Source organism: Gallus gallus, chromosome 3 (assembly GCF_016699485.2).
Source record: "Gallus gallus isolate bGalGal1 chromosome 3, bGalGal1.mat.broiler.GRCg7b, whole genome shotgun sequence".
In the NCBI taxonomy this organism is placed as follows: Eukaryota; Metazoa; Chordata; class Aves; order Galliformes; family Phasianidae; genus Gallus; species Gallus gallus.
In genome coordinates, this window is record NC_052534.1 from 67,633,659 (window position 1) to 67,651,389 (window position 17,731).

The 17,731-nt window shown below is 38.0% G+C and overlaps 2 protein-coding genes across 2 annotated transcripts in view; both read left to right on the forward strand.

Annotated features, from left to right (window-relative positions):
* The window catches only part of PDSS2 (prenyl (decaprenyl) diphosphate synthase, subunit 2), a 114,000-nt gene that overhangs the window by 92,841 nt on the left and 3,428 nt on the right, over positions 1-17,731 (forward strand). The window contains exons 5-7 of the mRNA NM_001318441.2: positions 2,669-2,839; positions 4,506-4,637; positions 7,962-7,997. Coding sequence (NP_001305370.2) covers positions 2,669-2,839; positions 4,506-4,637; positions 7,962-7,997 — 339 coding nt within the window. The remainder of the gene's footprint in view (positions 1-2,668; positions 2,840-4,505; positions 4,638-7,961; positions 7,998-17,731) is intronic.
* BEND3 (BEN domain containing 3) overlaps positions 4,599-17,731 on the forward strand; it is a 47,749-nt gene continuing 34,616 nt past the window's right edge. The window contains exons 1-2 of the mRNA XM_040697675.2: positions 4,599-4,637; positions 7,962-7,997. The gene's annotated coding sequence lies outside the window, so the exon portion shown is untranslated. The remainder of the gene's footprint in view (positions 4,638-7,961; positions 7,998-17,731) is intronic.

Here is a 17,731-nt window from a genome sequence, read left to right on the forward strand (position 1 = left end):
ATTATCAAAACATGTTCGCAAGAAAAGCAAACCTGCTGTTTGACCCTTGAGGACCATTTTTCTTGAGCGTAACTGGAGTAGAAGTGGTGATTGACAAAGGTGCTTCAGATATTTTCATTCCCATGCCAGCACTCCTCAAAGTGTATCTGGACCTGGAATTGACTGCTTTTTTCAGGGATGGTGAGGGATTCAGCTGTCTTCACCCAGCCTCTGCTGCACAAACAGCATGAGAGTTGATGGGGATCTGGACCCATTTCTTGAGGGCAGAACTTTGTAATGAGGTCCCTCTGTAGGCATCAAATGTCTGAGCACTGTCCACTACAGCTAGAATTAATAAAGATAATAAACATCAGCATTACTTCAGATTTCACAACATCTTGAAACAAGAACTAGTTTCATTTCTTCCTTGTTGTTTTATAGTCATGTTTAGCTCTTAACATAGGTAGCTGTGTAGGACTACAGTGTCGTTGACAGATAGTTGTATAGCATGAAAGCTGTCTGTGGGAAAAAGTGCCATTTTGTTTGTAGGAAAATTTTGCTGAAGAACGGTTGTGTTTGCTTCTATTCTCTTAACAAACAGAAGCTTTAGAAGTATGTGATCACAAGATTTTCTGTGGCTAAAATCAGCTATATTTTGGCTTGCAAACTTATATGCTAAGTCACATCCATATGAGCGTAGTTCATTTTTAGACCTTGCTTCTTTCTGTAACCCAGGGATTCACAGCACTTAAGACTTCAAAACTATATTTTTTAATGTCTCAGATTCTCATCATTTTTTGAAGTTATATGTCCATTTTAGATGTATGAAGTTTTACATTGTTCTCATCTAGTGGACAGGAGCTTCTTGTGCAATCACTTCCGAAGACCATAGAATCAATTTCCTCATGTGCACTGAGATGGAAGGACTGTTTAAGCTGCTTCAGTTCCTACATTATTCGATAAAGTCTGCATTTCTCTTACTGTTCAAGGGCTCAGGCAAGCTAAAGTGTTCAACCTGTGGATGTTCTGAAAGATATTTTAACTTCATGAACTGTTTAGGGATACCTTAAGAATGTTTTTGTCTTGGTTGGATTTAAAACAAATAATTATAAAAATCACTGCCAGTTTCCAGTATCATCCAGCAAATTTTAGTAAATACTGTTCTTTCTCTGAGCAGACTGGTTGTTAAGCCAAAGATTGTGTTGCATCTTCCAAGAGCTCCTGATTTTAAATTTAAAATAAATGGATAATGAATATCTGAGTTGGGAGTGGGGGGGTGGGGAGGAACCTATAACTTGATACATAGGAAACTACTTGAATTAAATGCTCATTTTGACATTTTGCCAGTCATGGGAATTTGCACATGCTCTGAGCTGAGTCAAGATATTAAAACAAAATTACAACAGTAAAATGAAACACGAGGAAAATTCAGGCTTGACTTCGTAAGTTATCAAATACATAATAGCAAACATGTGGTTTCTCTGTTCTTCACATTCCTTGTATAAGTTAATAGTATGTCTGAAAGCAGTGGAATTTTGATACAGCACTGTGTTACTTGGCATTGCAGAATTCTCCTACTTTTTCCATTAGTCTCAAATTATCCTCTCCCTTGTAACGCAGCACTTCTGGGTGATATCCATAAGGGAGGAAAATTAGAGCTGAATGGATGGATTCTATTTCATTTGTTACCAATTTCATGACAGATAATACCTTGTGAGAAAACTATAGGGTCACGGAGAATTACTACGTGCTCATTGCTAAGTAATTTAATTGACGTCACTTTGAAGGAAAATGCTTCTTATGTTGGAGATTTTTTTTGGTTTAGTGTATGCTGTAGGTTTGACTGAACTGAGAAATTACCAACTTTTTAACATGTATATGCCTGATGAAATGAAAAATGAAAAACACCGTTTTCATTTTGTAGGAAGTAATTCAAATTAATGTTTTAGATATAGAGGATATGGGGAAATGTGGAGCATCTTTGACCTTAGAGTCAAGGTGACAAAGTTCACTAGAGACATCACTGAGATCTCTGTCAGGCCTCTGGGAAAGTTAATACCTGACTTTTCTAAAACACGGTTTTATTTATTTACTTTGAAATACTTTCAGTCTTTCCTGGAAAGGAAGAGGTACGAGTCCTTCGCTCCCCTTCATCTTTCTATTGCAGTTCCATATGCACTTCCAATACTTTCTCCAGTGTTGTGTTGTTTGTTTGTTATTTTCTTCACTGCAAAGAAGAAACGATAGTGACTTCTGAGATGGCATCCCATTTGTTTGGGATTGCTTGTTCTTAGTTCCTGGCAAGAGGCTGAAATACAGACATAGTTTGCTTTCTGCTTTCTTTTTTCTCCCCAGTACCACAGAAAGGAGTATAATGAACTGTTAATGTTCAAGGTAATAATAAAGTCATTTTGAAAAGGATCTATGTGGAATCTGTTGACAACTCCACATATTTTGTTTGTCGTTCTTTTTGAGCAGAAAACGAAAATGTTGTTTGTTGAAGTTTCTGGCATTTTTATTCTGGTAATTTTCTCTACCTATCCCCAAAAGCACTTCTCTTTAGCACCTTGGCATCCAGAGATTTGTTGCTTACCACATGTTGCACTTTGCTCTGCCACAATGCTAACTTCTATGAGCTGTCACAGTTGCAGTTTTGGTGTTTTCATTTTCACCTTTCTTTCATTTGCAGAACTGTCTTACAGATGACATTGGAATATCTACGTGGAAAAAACAGGTTTTCCTGTCACATAGTGCCTTGCTGGCAAAGAGCTGCCAGGCTGCAATGGAACTAGCAAAGCATAGCGCTGAGATGCAGGATATGGCATTTCGGTATGGGAAGCACATGTCCATGAGTCATAAGGTACACCTTTTTCTTTCACTCTGTGATTTTAAAATTAAAAAAACTTGCAAGATGTGTTGATCTTGAGCTCTGTTCTGTAACACCACTATGCCACAGACCTTTGTCAGCGGGTTAATGGTACTGACTAATTTGACCACTGCCTGGTATAATGTTTGCAGAAACTGCTGTTATGCACTGTGCTTATGAACTGGCAAAATCACACTTCTGGCTGTGTGGTTTATTTCATTTGAGGCTCTGTTAAAAGTCTCTCTAGTTCGTCTGTCTGTAGCAGCTTAAGCTTCACTTTCTGTGCTCATGTGTTCTCCCTGAAGCCACAGTCCCAGCAGCAGGAATTGCAGGGGGAAGCAGGTGTTGGGTGCCAAGGTGCCTCTACCTGAGTTCAGCTTCGTGCAGCAACACATGAGGCTGAGGCAGGAGCTAGAGTGGCTGAAGTACCTGCATGTGTTCCTTTCTGGCTAATCTGCTGTGGAGGAAACTTCCAGAGGGAGTAAATGATGCACAACAAGGGAGGTAACCAGATGAGAACAGTAGCGACATAAACTTCTGAAGCAGTAGGATTTCCCAGAGAAAGTCTGACCCTTCCTCATACTGAGGTGAGACAGTCACTGCAAAATGTCTGTGCAGGTTTAAGATTTCTATTTGTGCTCTGTGGGAGCTCACTGGCCTTACACAGAGGTGTATCTCTGGCAATTTCAGTTCAAGTGAGGAATGCATCCACTTAGTCAACTTTTGTTTGAGTTGAAGTATTCCAGTGTGTGTGAGCTGCATTTTCTTCACTGAAAACTGGACAGAAATATTTTCTTCAATCATTGGAAGTCTTTCAGTCCACAGCTAGAGCTGGTACAAAGCAAAATACGGTAGGGAAATTCAGATCTTCAGCACTCTTGTTTTGCCTCACATAAGCACTCTGTCTGTATTGCAGTACTTGTAAATGAAGATGTCACTTGAGACAGGCAAACAGACCTCCCATCCGCTTCTACTCAGTTGGTTTATGTGGTTTCTAGTTCCTCCAGGAAAAGGAAGTGGTTTTCAAAAGCATGACTTAATTGACGTACAAATATTGCTATGTGCTATTACTGGGTACTACTCTGAGAGTAAACTACATCTAGTTCAGACTATAGCCTTAATATATTTTGTGTGTGCTTTAATACTAATACTTTCTCTACTGACTAATATGGTTGTATATAAAGGATTACATGATTTTTATAGAAGGCTACTAGCTGTGTAATATTTCCTTTGTCAGAAAACAGATCATACTGCATCAACTTCTTCAGTTACTGAAAAGTAGATAGAGTGCATTGCCTTTAACAGACGAAAAACTGATCTTCTCAACAAAGACTAAATCATTATTTCTTTTATAGTTTTTTCCACTTCTTTCCATTCAGTAATTCCTTACCTGACTGTCCCATCACTTGCCCAGCTCTGCAAGCTGTCATTTACCTATTTATTTGCAGATACTCTACGTACTTGTCTTTACCACAGTTTTCTGCCACTGCAGTGCTTCTCCCTCTTCATCTCCCTCCCCCAGTCTTGAAGTGCAACCAAAATGCAAGTGTCAAGGCAGAAAATGGCAAGTAGCTATAGAATTGGGATATGGGCTTTGAATGGATAGATAAATGTATAGTCTGTTTCTGGAAGCTGAAAAAAAAATGCTCTTCTCTTTCAGCTGCATTCAGACCTTCAGCCATTTGTTAAAGAAAGTTCTAGTGATGCCATGGCCTTCAGTTTGAATTGTGCTCCTGCAGTCCTTCATCAGGAATTCCTTGGAAGGGATGCATGGATTAAACAGATCAGAGAGGTAAATTAAAACATTGTTTAGAATTGCCTACTTCTGTCATTTGCATTTCTCTTCCCGTCTGTGCTTTCAACCTACAGAGAAACTCAGAAACTGACATCAGATGAGATAATGCAAAGGTTATTACCTATACTCCCAATACCTAAAACCTCTCTTTCATTATTTCAAGAGGATGAAATCAAAGGAGCTGACAAATGAGCTCTGTAAGACTTCTGTGTGTCAGTGTAACAAGCAGATTAATTTCCATGGAGCATATTTCCCTTTCTATTTGTGCAAAGTCCCATACCTTAGCTTAAACCTACTTTTAGTGGCAGTGTAAAGCCACCACAGTGGTCAACAGGTAAGTACACATTTTCCTCGGCTAACATTTCTCTGGGATTTGTAATTTTCAACGAGGGAAAAGACCTGGGAGACATGGCTTCCTGACCACTACAGAGTGTTTGTGAGGTCTAGCTGGTTGATGTCCTCATTCTCAGTTCTCTTCATTTAGTTGTCTTTCCCTAACACATAAGGAAGGATATAAAAGATAGCTGTGTGGCATATATCTGTTGTACATTACCATCTAGAACCGTGGGGTTCAGGCCTATGAGTACTTCCTGTGTGCTGAAATACAAATAGATAACTATACAGGAGAGCAGGGAGGAGAAAGAGGGGAAAACACAAAAAAAATGACCAAAATGAAGCATTCTGCTGTGTTTCTGTATCAGGCATGCATGTTTTGCCTTTCTAAACAGCTGTGATATGCACTGTTTGGAAGTTCCTGGTATTGTTACACTGATTCTTCAGGAGAAAGTCTGCTGCCTTTGATAATAAGATGGCTCCGTGCAAACATATCCTTTTAAGATGCTTGCTGATGGCTTCTTTCCTTCTTAGTTTGAAAGTAGAACTCAGTATCACAGGATGTAAAGTTTGAGCTTCTGCCTAATTCTCCTTTTATGGTGGCCAGGTTGCAGTGGTACTGTGTGTGCGTGTGTGTGTGTGTGTGTGAATCTTGAACCAAAACAAGCTTTATGTCAATTTGAAATCAGAGGATGATAGCTCAATAATGCATGATGAGAAATTTCCAAAGTCTGCGGTCTCAACACAAGGCTCAGATGTGAGTTGAATGTAAATGGATTTAGATGATTGCAGTTGGAGAATAACAGTATTACCACAGCACACTTTATAAAGGCTTTGAAACCATTTCCCATCTGCAGAATCTAGAGGAGGTTGCAGGATTCCAGGAGTGCCGTCTGTCTCCTTGCTAATTCTTATGCCAAAGATGGGCATGATAGAAACAAGGAAGCAGTTTTTGCTGAAGGGGAAAAAAGTTACATGCTCTACATAGAAGCATTGTACTTACTATTATTTTAGCTAAATACAAAGTATGTGGTCAGGACTTACTGCTTGTCCTTCCTGTCTTAATCAAGGATGCCTGAACTGCCGTGGAGCCCAGGACTTTTTGTGGTTGTTTCACCAGAGTTCTCTTGTCACAAATCCAGAAACAGGAGCTGTTGCTATAGTAGCTTTAGAATAGAGACAGCCATATGCACCTTCTTGCTGCTGAGCTGGAGACCTTTTAAAAGCCCTCTTGTTTCTTTATTTGGAAAGAGCAAAACACCAGATCACCACATGTGGAAGGCTGCCTCAACACTGTGAATGTATGCATTTTGAGAAGATTAGCTTCAGATTTGGAAGTTCAGAAAATGCCTTAAAAGAAACTTGGGATGCATACAGAGGAAAGTCGTGTCATACGAGAGAAAAAAAGTTGTTGATGTATATATATATGTGTGTGTATGCATGCATACACTGATACATACATGAATGAATGATCACACACAACGGCCAGAGACCTATTCTCACTGATTTTACCACCAAACCCCTCCAGCTTTTTGTATATAAAAGTAAAAAGTAAAATGGCCAATGAACGGTCAGCTGTCTTATTTGAAAAGCAATATGAGCTGGGGAGTAGAGTCCTGAAATGGGTTTATTTTGGGTTTTTTTTTTTTTTTTTTTTTTTTCCTTTTTTAAAATAAACTTAAATTCAACCCTAAATGGTTTCCAGGAAATGCTGTTGTAGACAAATGCTTGAATGTTGACCTCTAGACAAAGTGTTGGAATAGCTGCTAAATGCTGTTGAACTTTTGGAAAGCCTTGTATTCTTAAAATTTAAAAAGAAGTCCCCTACAAACAGGTCTAGAACTCATCTTAGCCCAAAGCATTTTAACTTCAATAAGAGAATAAGTTAGAAACTAGAACAATCTCACTTAGGCCAAAGTAATCCTCGTACCTTTTACCATTTCTTTCTGAGCCTTCTCTGAAGAAACACAACTAGAAGAAAAGCATTTCTGAAATGCTTTGTAGGTAATTTATGAGATGCTTTGTTAAGTATTGTGAAGTATAGGTTTGAAGAACATACATAAGAGGGTCATCTCATCTGAGAAAGAAAAGTCAATCTTTAAAACCACTAGTCCTGAAAACCTACTTCAAAAGCATTGTCATAAGCTGTCTGCTTGTGTTCTGCTTATCTGATGCATTTTGAGTCATTTCATGGGGGATTCAAGGTTCTTTCTTCCTGGCAAGGTGAGCTGATTTCACACCACCTGATTATTACTGAAGAATGTCCCAATATTCTTGTCCCTCACGACTGGCACGCGGTATTCAGAAGGAAGGCTAAGCTGAGTTGGTTGTTCGTATCTTTAGCATGCTGGTAAACAGATCCTTTTCTTTGGGGCCCAAAGCCTTAGCACTCCCAAGAGCCTTGGCACAGCCAAGCAGTGAGACCTGAGAAGTTACCCCAGTTTGACAAGAAGGCATACCTTTTGCAAGTCAGTCTTTATACCTGTGAGGAAACTAAACCAGATGCAGAAATCTTACGTAAAAGAAGAAATTCTCTGTGTCTGAAATCAGGGTCAGTAAAAGTCAAAGAGCAAACTACTGTGAGGATAAAAGGAAGAAAAGGGCAAATGTGCTACTGTAAAAAGAAAACTTAGGAAACATGAGCTAAGGCTGCTGCTTGGAGAAGTGTAACTGCTGTTGGCTTGAATGTTTGAGAGGAGCAGAGCATGAGAAAATACTCCTGCTGCTTGTAATGTCTTAAGTTTATGAGAGGGCATGCCGAACACACCTCTTCTGGTATTGCTAAGACTAAAAAGCCCGATTCTGTAGAACAGAACTATGTTGGATAAGCTGGTAATACCTTCAGTTGTGTTTTTTCTGCATCAGATTCCTAAAGAAAGTCAATTCTGTTTAAAGTAGTAGGTCTTCTAATTGCATTTTATACTCTTGATGTTCTATAGTAGTCTATAGTAGGTAATGTCTTATATAAAATCTCTCTTTCTGTTTAAGGCACAGGGAAAAGGAAATTTGATGGACTACAAGAAGGTCAGTAAATTACATTTAAACCTGCTTTTTAATTTTAATATTATATGTAATATTTTCAAGCTTATTCTTGACAGTTGAAGCTTCCTTATTAAAGCCATTTTGTGCATGTATACGTGGAGGGAGAGAGACAATGCCTTGTACTGTTACTTGATTTGAAAAGTCAGTAATAGTTATCTATCCTGTATCAAACACAGCCATTTAATAATCATTTTTGCCATTATTTATTCCATTTAATTCTCAAACTTAGTACTGAAATCAGCTTTTTGTCAGCTTTTGCTGTCTCCTTTTCTGTAGTTGTTTGCAGGTTAGCTGCCATCACTGATTTCTTCTTATTGATAGAATATGCTGTTACTCTTTTCTTAACCTCACCTTAATACTCTGCTACCTTTAGAAAAATACGCACTCCTACACATATTTTATAACAATTTGTCTTTCTTTCAGTTCCTGTTACAGCTTCTAGCTAAGTCACCACAGTATTTGCTATGCAACCGCTTTATAGTGAAGGCAGATGTGAACTAACTAGCTTATCAGCTGAAAGTAGCTGGGGCACCGTGAAGCTCTTAGAGAAGTGCAGGAGATGGCTTAGAAGGTTCCCCTGGTTCAGTACTGGAGAACAGCTTAACTGTGGTGGAGGTAGAAGATGAGGTTTGTCCCCAAGTTACTCAGTGAGCACAAGGCTGAGTTGTTCTGAGTCTTAAGTACATCCTGAGAGTCCAGTTAGCTTCCTCCAGCATCGCTGGGAAATAATAATTAAGTTACTGCTCTCACACAATTGAGAATCACTTCTTGGAGTAGAATTCAAAGAACGTTACAGCTGTGAATGTTTGTTGCTAATACGGAAAGCTAACATGTATACATACAAGTCAGACTTCTAATGTAATTATTCCATATTAAGAAGGTTTGAATTACTATTTTTTCTTCTTGTTTGAGCATGAAAAGGATCTCAAATTTAACTTACTATTTAAAATCATCGTCATTTTGGTTGAGTGTTTTGATTTGTTTTGTTTTTAACAGTAGAAAAGCACTGATACAACTGTCACTTTCTAAATCGTCACTGAGAGTACTAAATTCTTTTCCTCAAATACGTGAAACGCTTCTTTGAATGTTCAGACGAGCTACTTGCTTTTCTAACTATAGAATGGATTTCCTTCTTTTAAGAGTTACAATTGTGACATGCTCAATGTCATTTCTATAGTTTAAAACAAAAACAAAAAAAAGTGGGAGGTGGGAGGAAGACTTCTAAAGGCTTCTAAAATTGCTTTACTGAATTACGTATCTGTCATTATATTCTACATTTTGACTTGCGTGATTTCATATTTTGAATCCTTCATATGAAGTTGGAAAACTTAGTGTGACTGTGCAACTTGGACACTTGAAGGGAAGGGAAGGGAAGGAAAGGAGAGGAAAGGAAAAAGTCTTCTCGAGTTTTTTATTTCATGCACTTGACTTCAGCTGGGAAACATGATTTCAGTGTTCTGACTGATCATCTCTTACACACTCATGAATATTATGAGTCCAGTAATGAAGAATTAGTAGTAGTTTATTAGTGAAGAATTCTCCATTGTTTTTGCACACTCAAACAGTAATCAACTTTGGTTTTTGTGAACATCTGTTTCAAAACTGGTGTCACGTCCCTCTCTTCTGTGTTTCTTCATTGCAAATAAAAGTGGCCATTAGTTTCATCCATGCTCAGTAAGCTCAGTAACCTGTAGCTCACCTCAGTCTCGTAGCTTGACCAGTACATGCACACAGCCAATTAAAGTACACACTGTGCCACACAAATTTGTATTTCTTTTTTGTCCTTTGCTGTGATGTCTTTATTTCTGTACCACCAGAGTCAGTGTTTTGCACATTTGCTGTCCTTTTTTTTTCATAGCACCAGTGTCTCCTCTCATCTTTCTATTCAGTTGCTAGAATTACTTTAACATTTCTAATCAAATCCAGGGGCTTGCTTCTCTTTGAGTCTCTGAAACATCTCTTTCATTTTGAAAAAGCTAAGGTCACCAAAACTAGATGCAGAACTTCATTTTTGCTATGAACTTCAGCATGCCATTTGCACAAAGTAAAAGTGCTGTTCCTTTATTTAAATTCATAACAATATGTATATAAAGACTTTTCTGCTGTTTTGTCTGCTTAAGAATATTTCACCTTATTCACTGCAGATTTCAATTAAAATAATGAAGTAAGGAAAAGATGAGAAATTGAGATCTACCCATTCAACGTGACTACTTTAAAGGCTGCTCAAGAACTTTTTAACCGTTCATTTGATGCATCTTATATTAAAATGATCTTTCTGAGCTTTTCCACTGACAAAAAAATCTTGAGGATGCTAGTAAATTTAGTGAGGGCTCTGAGATAAAAACAGAAGTGAAATACTTTTCATTAATTTAATTAGCCCCAAGTCTATCATGTCAATAAGGTCACTGTTCTGCAAAATTATTAGTACTTTTTTCTCCCAGCATATAAATCTTCTTATCAGAAGGACTTTGATATCAGAAAGACTCTTATTTTCTTGCATTATTATCTGAATGTTTCACTCTGATTTTTTTTTTTTTTGCTGTACTATCATACCACATCCAGACAAATTATTGATCCATCATTATGTTGTTTGAAAGTCTCTTACAGAGATGAAAAAGTAGTTTCAGCTCTATTTCAATGGTGTTTCTCAGATAACAACAGTAAAAGTACCAATATATGGAAGAAACAAAGCTTGTGTGTCATTGAAAGCAGCAGCAACCTTCCTGTCATCCTCATTTCTGCGCTGAATTTCAGAAAAAATCTCAGGCTTCTTTGTCCATTTTACAAATTATTTGCCACAAATAAGCTGTGTAATTCTACAAAAACTAATTGAGATCCTCAGTGAATCACTTATTATTTTATAATTTTGGTTAAAAATCTTCCACTGAAATCAAGACTTAATGATGCTAGGCATTATGCAGTCTTGTTAAGTGAGGGTTTCATACAAAGGTACGAAAAGTAGCAGGAGTGAATAATTCTTGTTTACTGCCCAAGGCTCTAGAAGAATTACAAGGTAAGACTAAAGTGGCAGCCTATATTTTTGCATCCAGTTAGCATACCATGGAAAGGATTTGTTGTTTTTCTTAATGTAGCATTTGTAAAAGATAAATAAAGTCAAGTGAAAGAAGACATGGCAAAACAATATTTTTCTAATGTAGCCCTGTTCACTTGCTTTCCTGTGGAGTCCTTTCATCCAAACTGGCACAGAAAATATGGCACATCAGAAGTGCTGTGACGTACTTTGATAGTTTGTATATAGAAGCACCACACGATGTTAACAGAGCAGATTTTATACTGGATTGGCAGTAATATGAGTCAGGAAGTGGTAGATCCATTCGTACGCTGCATGCCACTAATGTCTTGGCTTCACATATGGAAGGAAAGAACTAGAGAATTAAAATGGGAAAGGTCAAATCTGGAAACAAGGAGGTTTCTTGGTGGCAATAACAATAACACAGTGCCATCCAGCTGCACCAGCAAGGGCTTGTGACTCTGCTTGACCAGCTTAGTCCTGACTGCCATGGTCAGTGCGCTTGTCCTACTGTGGTGCTGTCTGTGGAGCAGTTTCACTGTCCCACAACATAAATGACAGTGCTCCCTCAGCTCTGATTAATTAAATGCCAGAGTATCATCGTGAGAGGTGTCATGGAACTACAAGCAATAGACTAGCTACTGTCCTGCTCCTGAAATGCAGCAAAGAGCTAAAAAGAGATTATCGGTATTTGTAGATGCTAATGAGCTCCGGTAGTTTTCTGTTAAAATCTCTCTTGTTTGTGGCCATTGCCATTAGTTTATTTTGTTCTGTATATTAAAGCAACAGTTTTTAGTGAGTATACTTATTCTTGATGTGTTAGTAATATAACATAGGCAGACAAAACCACTCAGTAGAAACAGCTTACCGCACTGTTGGAATTAACCAAATCTCAAAATGAATGATGCTCACTCCGTTGGGCCCTGTAGGACTGGTCCCATGCCCTACTGGGAGGTCATCTCATGTGCCTCTCAACCCCTTATGGAGCAGTTGGCCCTTATTGTTCATTAGCACTCAGCGAGACACTGGAACGGGTTGTGCAGGAAGGTGGTGGAGCCACCGTCCCTGGAGGTGTTAAATAAATGTGTAGGTGTGGTACACAGGGACATGGTTTAGTGGACAGCATTGGTGGTAGGTGGATGGTTGGACTAGATGATCATGCAGGTCTTTTCTAACCCTAATGATTCTATGATTCTGTGGTTCTATGATCACTTGTTAGATGGGGGATGCTGTTATGTTGTTATTTGGGGTAAATTTAGGAGGTTTTGTTTTCTGAGAGAGTTTGTGTGTTTGTTTCTTTTGAAATTAGATTTTGGCTAAACTGAAGAAAGGTAACAGTTACCTGAGGTACCCAAGTGTATATCCAATACCAAAAATCAGCTGTATCACTGTTTTTAATTGGTAGGTGTCTTCCGTGGCGTTTTTAGGATGAGAATCCAACATAACTTTTGTTTCATTAAACCAAACAATATCACTTTTTTTTTTTAGTATAAATATCATATTAATTACTTGTGTGCACTAAGACAACAAATTAGTAATGGCTACCTGTGTTACTGTGATTTGAGCATGTCATACTTTTGGGTTCATCATACACCTTGAAGTAGAAATGTCAGCTGTTTGTCAGATGAGTAAGGAAAATAAATCCTGTTCTACTAATGGCTGTTATGCTCTTTAAAGGTGCATTTATTTACCTTCTATATTAAAAAAAAAAAGAAAGAAAGAAAATATTGAATAAATATATTTATCGTTCCTATTTCAAATGCCATATTATTATGCATATAGCCAACAAAGGCAACAAATGTATTCAGTGATAGTGTGAAGTGATGCACTCAAATGATTGTCCAGCCTGCATTGAGAAGGAAGAGCATGAATCTGTGTTTGGCCATAAAGATTGCACATGAGTGCTGAGACATCCCAAGGTACTTCAGAAATATAGGAAAAAATTCAAGAAGTTGATCTTACTAGCTGTAAAATAGGCTTCAAGGTGACGTTTCAGCAGTGTAATATAGTTCTTACTGAGCAAAGAGAAAACAGATTTAGAAAAGCTAGTTCAGAGCACTGTACACAATGCATTAGTCAGTCACTCAGCACAGCCCAATTTAAATTTTGTATCTGGAGGTTCTTATTTTGGTAAATAATGTATGTTTCAGAAATTTAGAGTAGTTCAGCTCAGTTCGAGATCAGTTCAAACACGGTGTTTGAAGATTTCAGTATATAAGAAATTAAGGTGTTTAGGGCTATTCAAACAAAAAAAACCACATATTTTTTTTCTAGTTGCTTGTTATCTTGTCACTTAATCCTAAGTTCGATCATTACAAAAAAAAGAAAAAGGAATTCCTGTGTTCTTCTCCTTTTGCACATAAAATCTAGTTCTATCAAAATATTTACTATATATTCACAGAGTCTTTCCCTCCACAGATGTATTGCTCCCTGTAGGTAGAACTATCTAAAAGAATCTTGTTTTTCCTTAGGCTGGGAAATAAGGTAAAAGTATATCAGCACAGAAGAACTGAAGTTGTTCCTTTATACTTGAACACCTGCTGGTTTTTTGTCTTTGTTGGTTCTTCAGTCTCCAAAACCCATCAGTCCCTAGCTTGCCGTCTTGTCCTTTTGTTGCCCTCAGACTTCTCCAGTCTTCTCCAGTAGGAGCCCAGAACAGTTGCTCTGGAAGGCAAATATGTAATTTCTGTATTAAATTTTCTTTTTGCCTTCTAAGACAAAGAGACTAGAAAACTGTGCTCAGAACTCTGCTTTAGTCACAAAATGATATGGTAATTGAAGTAGGAAGGGAACTCTGGGGAACACCTGGTCCCTCGTCCTGCTCAAAGCAGAGCTAGTGTGAATTGATTAGCTCAAAGCCTTGTCTAGCTGAGTTCTGAATACCTGCAAGGACTTGAGTTTTTACAACCTGTCTGAGAAACCTCTTGGATTGACTTCCCTCCAAGTGGAAAAGAATTTCCTTAAGTCTCATCAGCATTTCCCATGCTGCAACCTGAGCCCAGTGCCTCTCCTCCTTTCCACATGAACCTTTGATCAGTGACTCCTTTGCACTTGTCCTTCAGATGGTTGGGGCAGCAATTTCAACCTTCTACTCTTAAGCTAAACCAAGCAATTTGCAGCCTTTCCTTGCTAACACGGCCTGAGGTGTGGTTGAATATCTTTGCTGCAAGGGCACACTGTTTCAAGAAAAACTAGGTGTGTAGTTAACTATGAAGGAAAAAGTATAGTTCAAATGTGAGAGAAATGGGACGTATCAACCTGTTGGTTGTTGATTTGTATCTCGTTGAATGTTGTCAGATCTGGTTAGAAGCAACTTCTGTTGGATAACCATTTAGCACTGTATGTGAAAGTAGCGATTGGTTTGAGATTCACCATCACTACCTTTTCATTAATCTTATTATATTTATAACAAGTCACTAGAATCCAAAAGCTGTATAGACCCTATTCAGGATTGTTAATCCACGTGTAAAATATTTTTATGTGCCTAAATATATAATTAAAAAAAAAAAAAAGTGAATGGTACAAAGAAATAGCAGGAATGGGCAGCCTGGTCTAGTATTAACTGGGGAGGTTGGTGGCCCTGCCTGTGGCAGAGGGGTTGGAAATTCATGATCCTTGAGCCTTCCAACCTGGGCCATTCTGTGATTCTGTGAATGTAAATTCCTGCAATTTGCTACCATTTTATTTATGGTATGGGCCTAAAAGGCACCTTTTTGTTTTGTTGTTTATGCTGGAAATCATTTTTTATACCGTTACTCTGCAGGAAATAATTTCTTAGTCTTACTAGCTTATAAACAGAGAGACGGGACATACAAACATACTTCTTTGTTTTTAGGGTTGGCTTCCAGGGGTTAGCTCTCAGCTGTAGCACCGTTCTGTTCCTACATGAAGGGCCAGAACTACAAATGAATTATATAAGGTTACATGGTCATTGCCCCCAAACTACTCTTGCATTTTATTTAACAAGAGATACAACAGTCCTGAGACCAAAGTGTCAAACTCAGTCAAGACCAAAATGTCAACTTTTCATTAAAAAACAAACAAACAAACAAAAAAAGTGCCTGCTGTTGTTTCTTATCTTGGCGAGTGGCAATCTTCAAGGAACTATCAATGTCTTCTTACCTTTTATTTGCAGGACATGTCTAGAGCATGTCCAGAGGGAGATAATGGAAACCAACATTAAAGGTAGAAGGAGTCATAAAATCCCCCTTTCTCATCTTGATTGTCTCATAGAAGGTGGCTGAGGTAGGAGCTGATACAGAACTGAAGAGAAGGGAAGCTCAGAAGTACAACCTAGCCACTCACTTCACAGTTTGTCCTGTGTGCATTCAAAGCATTCCGAACCACAGCACTTCCCTCCTGTCCCTGTTCTCATTTGCTCTTTCGGTAGTTCTTGATTAGAGCCATCCTTCCTTCCAGTCAAAGACCAGGGAATGGGAAGAAATGAAAATAAATTTGTTGCAAGTCAAATGGATGGGGGCACAGCATAGTGCAGATAGCGTAGGCTGTATGCAGCAAGACTCTTAATATGCTGTTTTCACTGCTCAGCCAGGTATCTTTTTTCACCGTCTGTGAAGACTTTGTTGTTGTGTTGCTTTTTCTTAGACTCATAGAGCAACCTTTCAGACAAAGAAAAACTGTGTTTCTGAGCTTCGTGTGTACATTGCAAAGGCACTAAGCCTGGCCAACATCTGGATAGATTGAGGGAAATAGAAGGTGCTGAGGAAAAACAGTGTTGGTTTGTTGGGAGGGGTTATTGCTTCTCTTATGAATCTTAATTGGGCTGTACTGTTTTAAAACTATTATTAAAGCTGAATTGAAACAAGAGCCCTCTGTGAACTTTCACATGCTTGGCACCTTTAGAAAGAAGTAAGGCTTTATTGCCAGTGGTTGGAACAAAAGCCAAAAATTTAAAATGCAGTATTCCAGCATATCTTGCAGTTGAACTGGCAAAAAAAAAAAATGCCTAAGTAATCTGTACCTTGACTTGTATTCTGTTTTAATTATTGAATGCTGCTCTGAAGTATTGTATTTTAATGATAGATGAAATTGTTCCTACCGGTGGAAATATGTTAGTGTAAAATGAAGCCACGTAAGAAGAGACCAAAAGATGAGATTCCTTTGTTTAGAAGAAATTAACGAGGGAGCTTAATTGAAGTTTATAAAGTAATAAATTGAAGGAGTTTGTTTTTCTTTTCTCTTAATTTGCCAAAAAAAAAAAAAAAAAAAAAAAAAGCTGTTCCTATCTAAATGAAATAATAGAAATAATACATCTAAACTGGATACGTGGATTTTTTAATGTACTTAATTTGTGACGTTCATCACATGAAATCACTGAGGTCCAAAAATTGAGAGCAAGTGTGGAAGTGTAGCTCCAGTAAAAGTGACAGTGTGGCTAAAGACATAAATCAGTTGTTTTGCGTAAAGCAGGGCTACTGAAGCCTGGTTTCCTATGGAGTTACATCCTGAATTTCTTTAATAACTTTCTTGCTACAAGAAGCCCAATTTGTACTCCTGCTTTTTTTTTTTTTTCCTTCCTTTTTACAGCCATGTCTGAGACAGAGGTAACATTCACTCTGATTAATCCAGGCTGGTTTGTCTCAGTGTATGTATACTTACTTGAATTGGCTGGCCGCTTCTGCAAGTGGAGCACAAAACAAAGTTGTTAAGGACTGTGAAATTGTTCATGACTAAAAAGCTGAGGAAGGAGCCTGTCATATAGGCAGAGATTTTCTTCATTTTAGACGTTCCTTGAACTTTGCCTGCAAATGTTCAGTAGTAGATTGGTCTGATTTTTTTTTTCAGTTGTTTTGTCTTCAAGGCACTGTATGTGCCTATGAGTTTGCACAAGACAAGCACATAAATAGGTTGTGTCCCTCTGTTAGTTTCTGCATTCTCCCTCATTCCAGATTTTAGTGTAAAGATTTTTTAGAAGTTGATTTCTCTCCAGTTTACATCTCAATATATACTTACATGAGCACTAGTAGGTACATTAAACATTTCTAGTGAGCTTTAACAAATCAGCAGTTAGCTTCAAGCGTGTGAGCTCTACCATCTCTCGAAGTCATGACTCAAGGAAGCAGAGAGAAACACCTTTCCGTGCTGTTCACGTACCTCCTTACTCTCACCCATCCCCACCTTCGCTGCAGAGCTGTGCTGTATGGCTGATTCCTGTTCGTTAGAAGATGTGTTGAATTAACGATGCAGTGCAGTTTTGCCTCCAGGTTAGTTCTCCAAAGCACAGCATAGGAAGATTCTAACTGGAAAGGAAAATGAAATGTTTATGAACTGGGACCTGACGCTCAAGTGCTGTAATATGCTTTCAACTAATTTCATCTTTAAATACGGATAATGAATCCACTTCAGTTTGTATTAAGAAATATCATTCATTTTAACTAAATGCAAGTATCTATAAAATGGATGACTTTTACAGTTTGGACGTGGCTTAGATATTTTTGACGTGATTTAATTCTAGGTTGTTACAGTTATAGTGATGTGTTTGTAAATGAATTGGGGCATTGTGCTATGTGTTGGAGGAAAACATAATTTATAGAACCCTGTGTAATTAGTTGATGTAGACACCTGTGTTCAAGAAAAGCCTTTTTAAAAAACACAAACAGAAAAAGCTGATACTGTGATGAAACTGAACAATGAAAGCCATGCGGGACATATTAAGGATGATGAA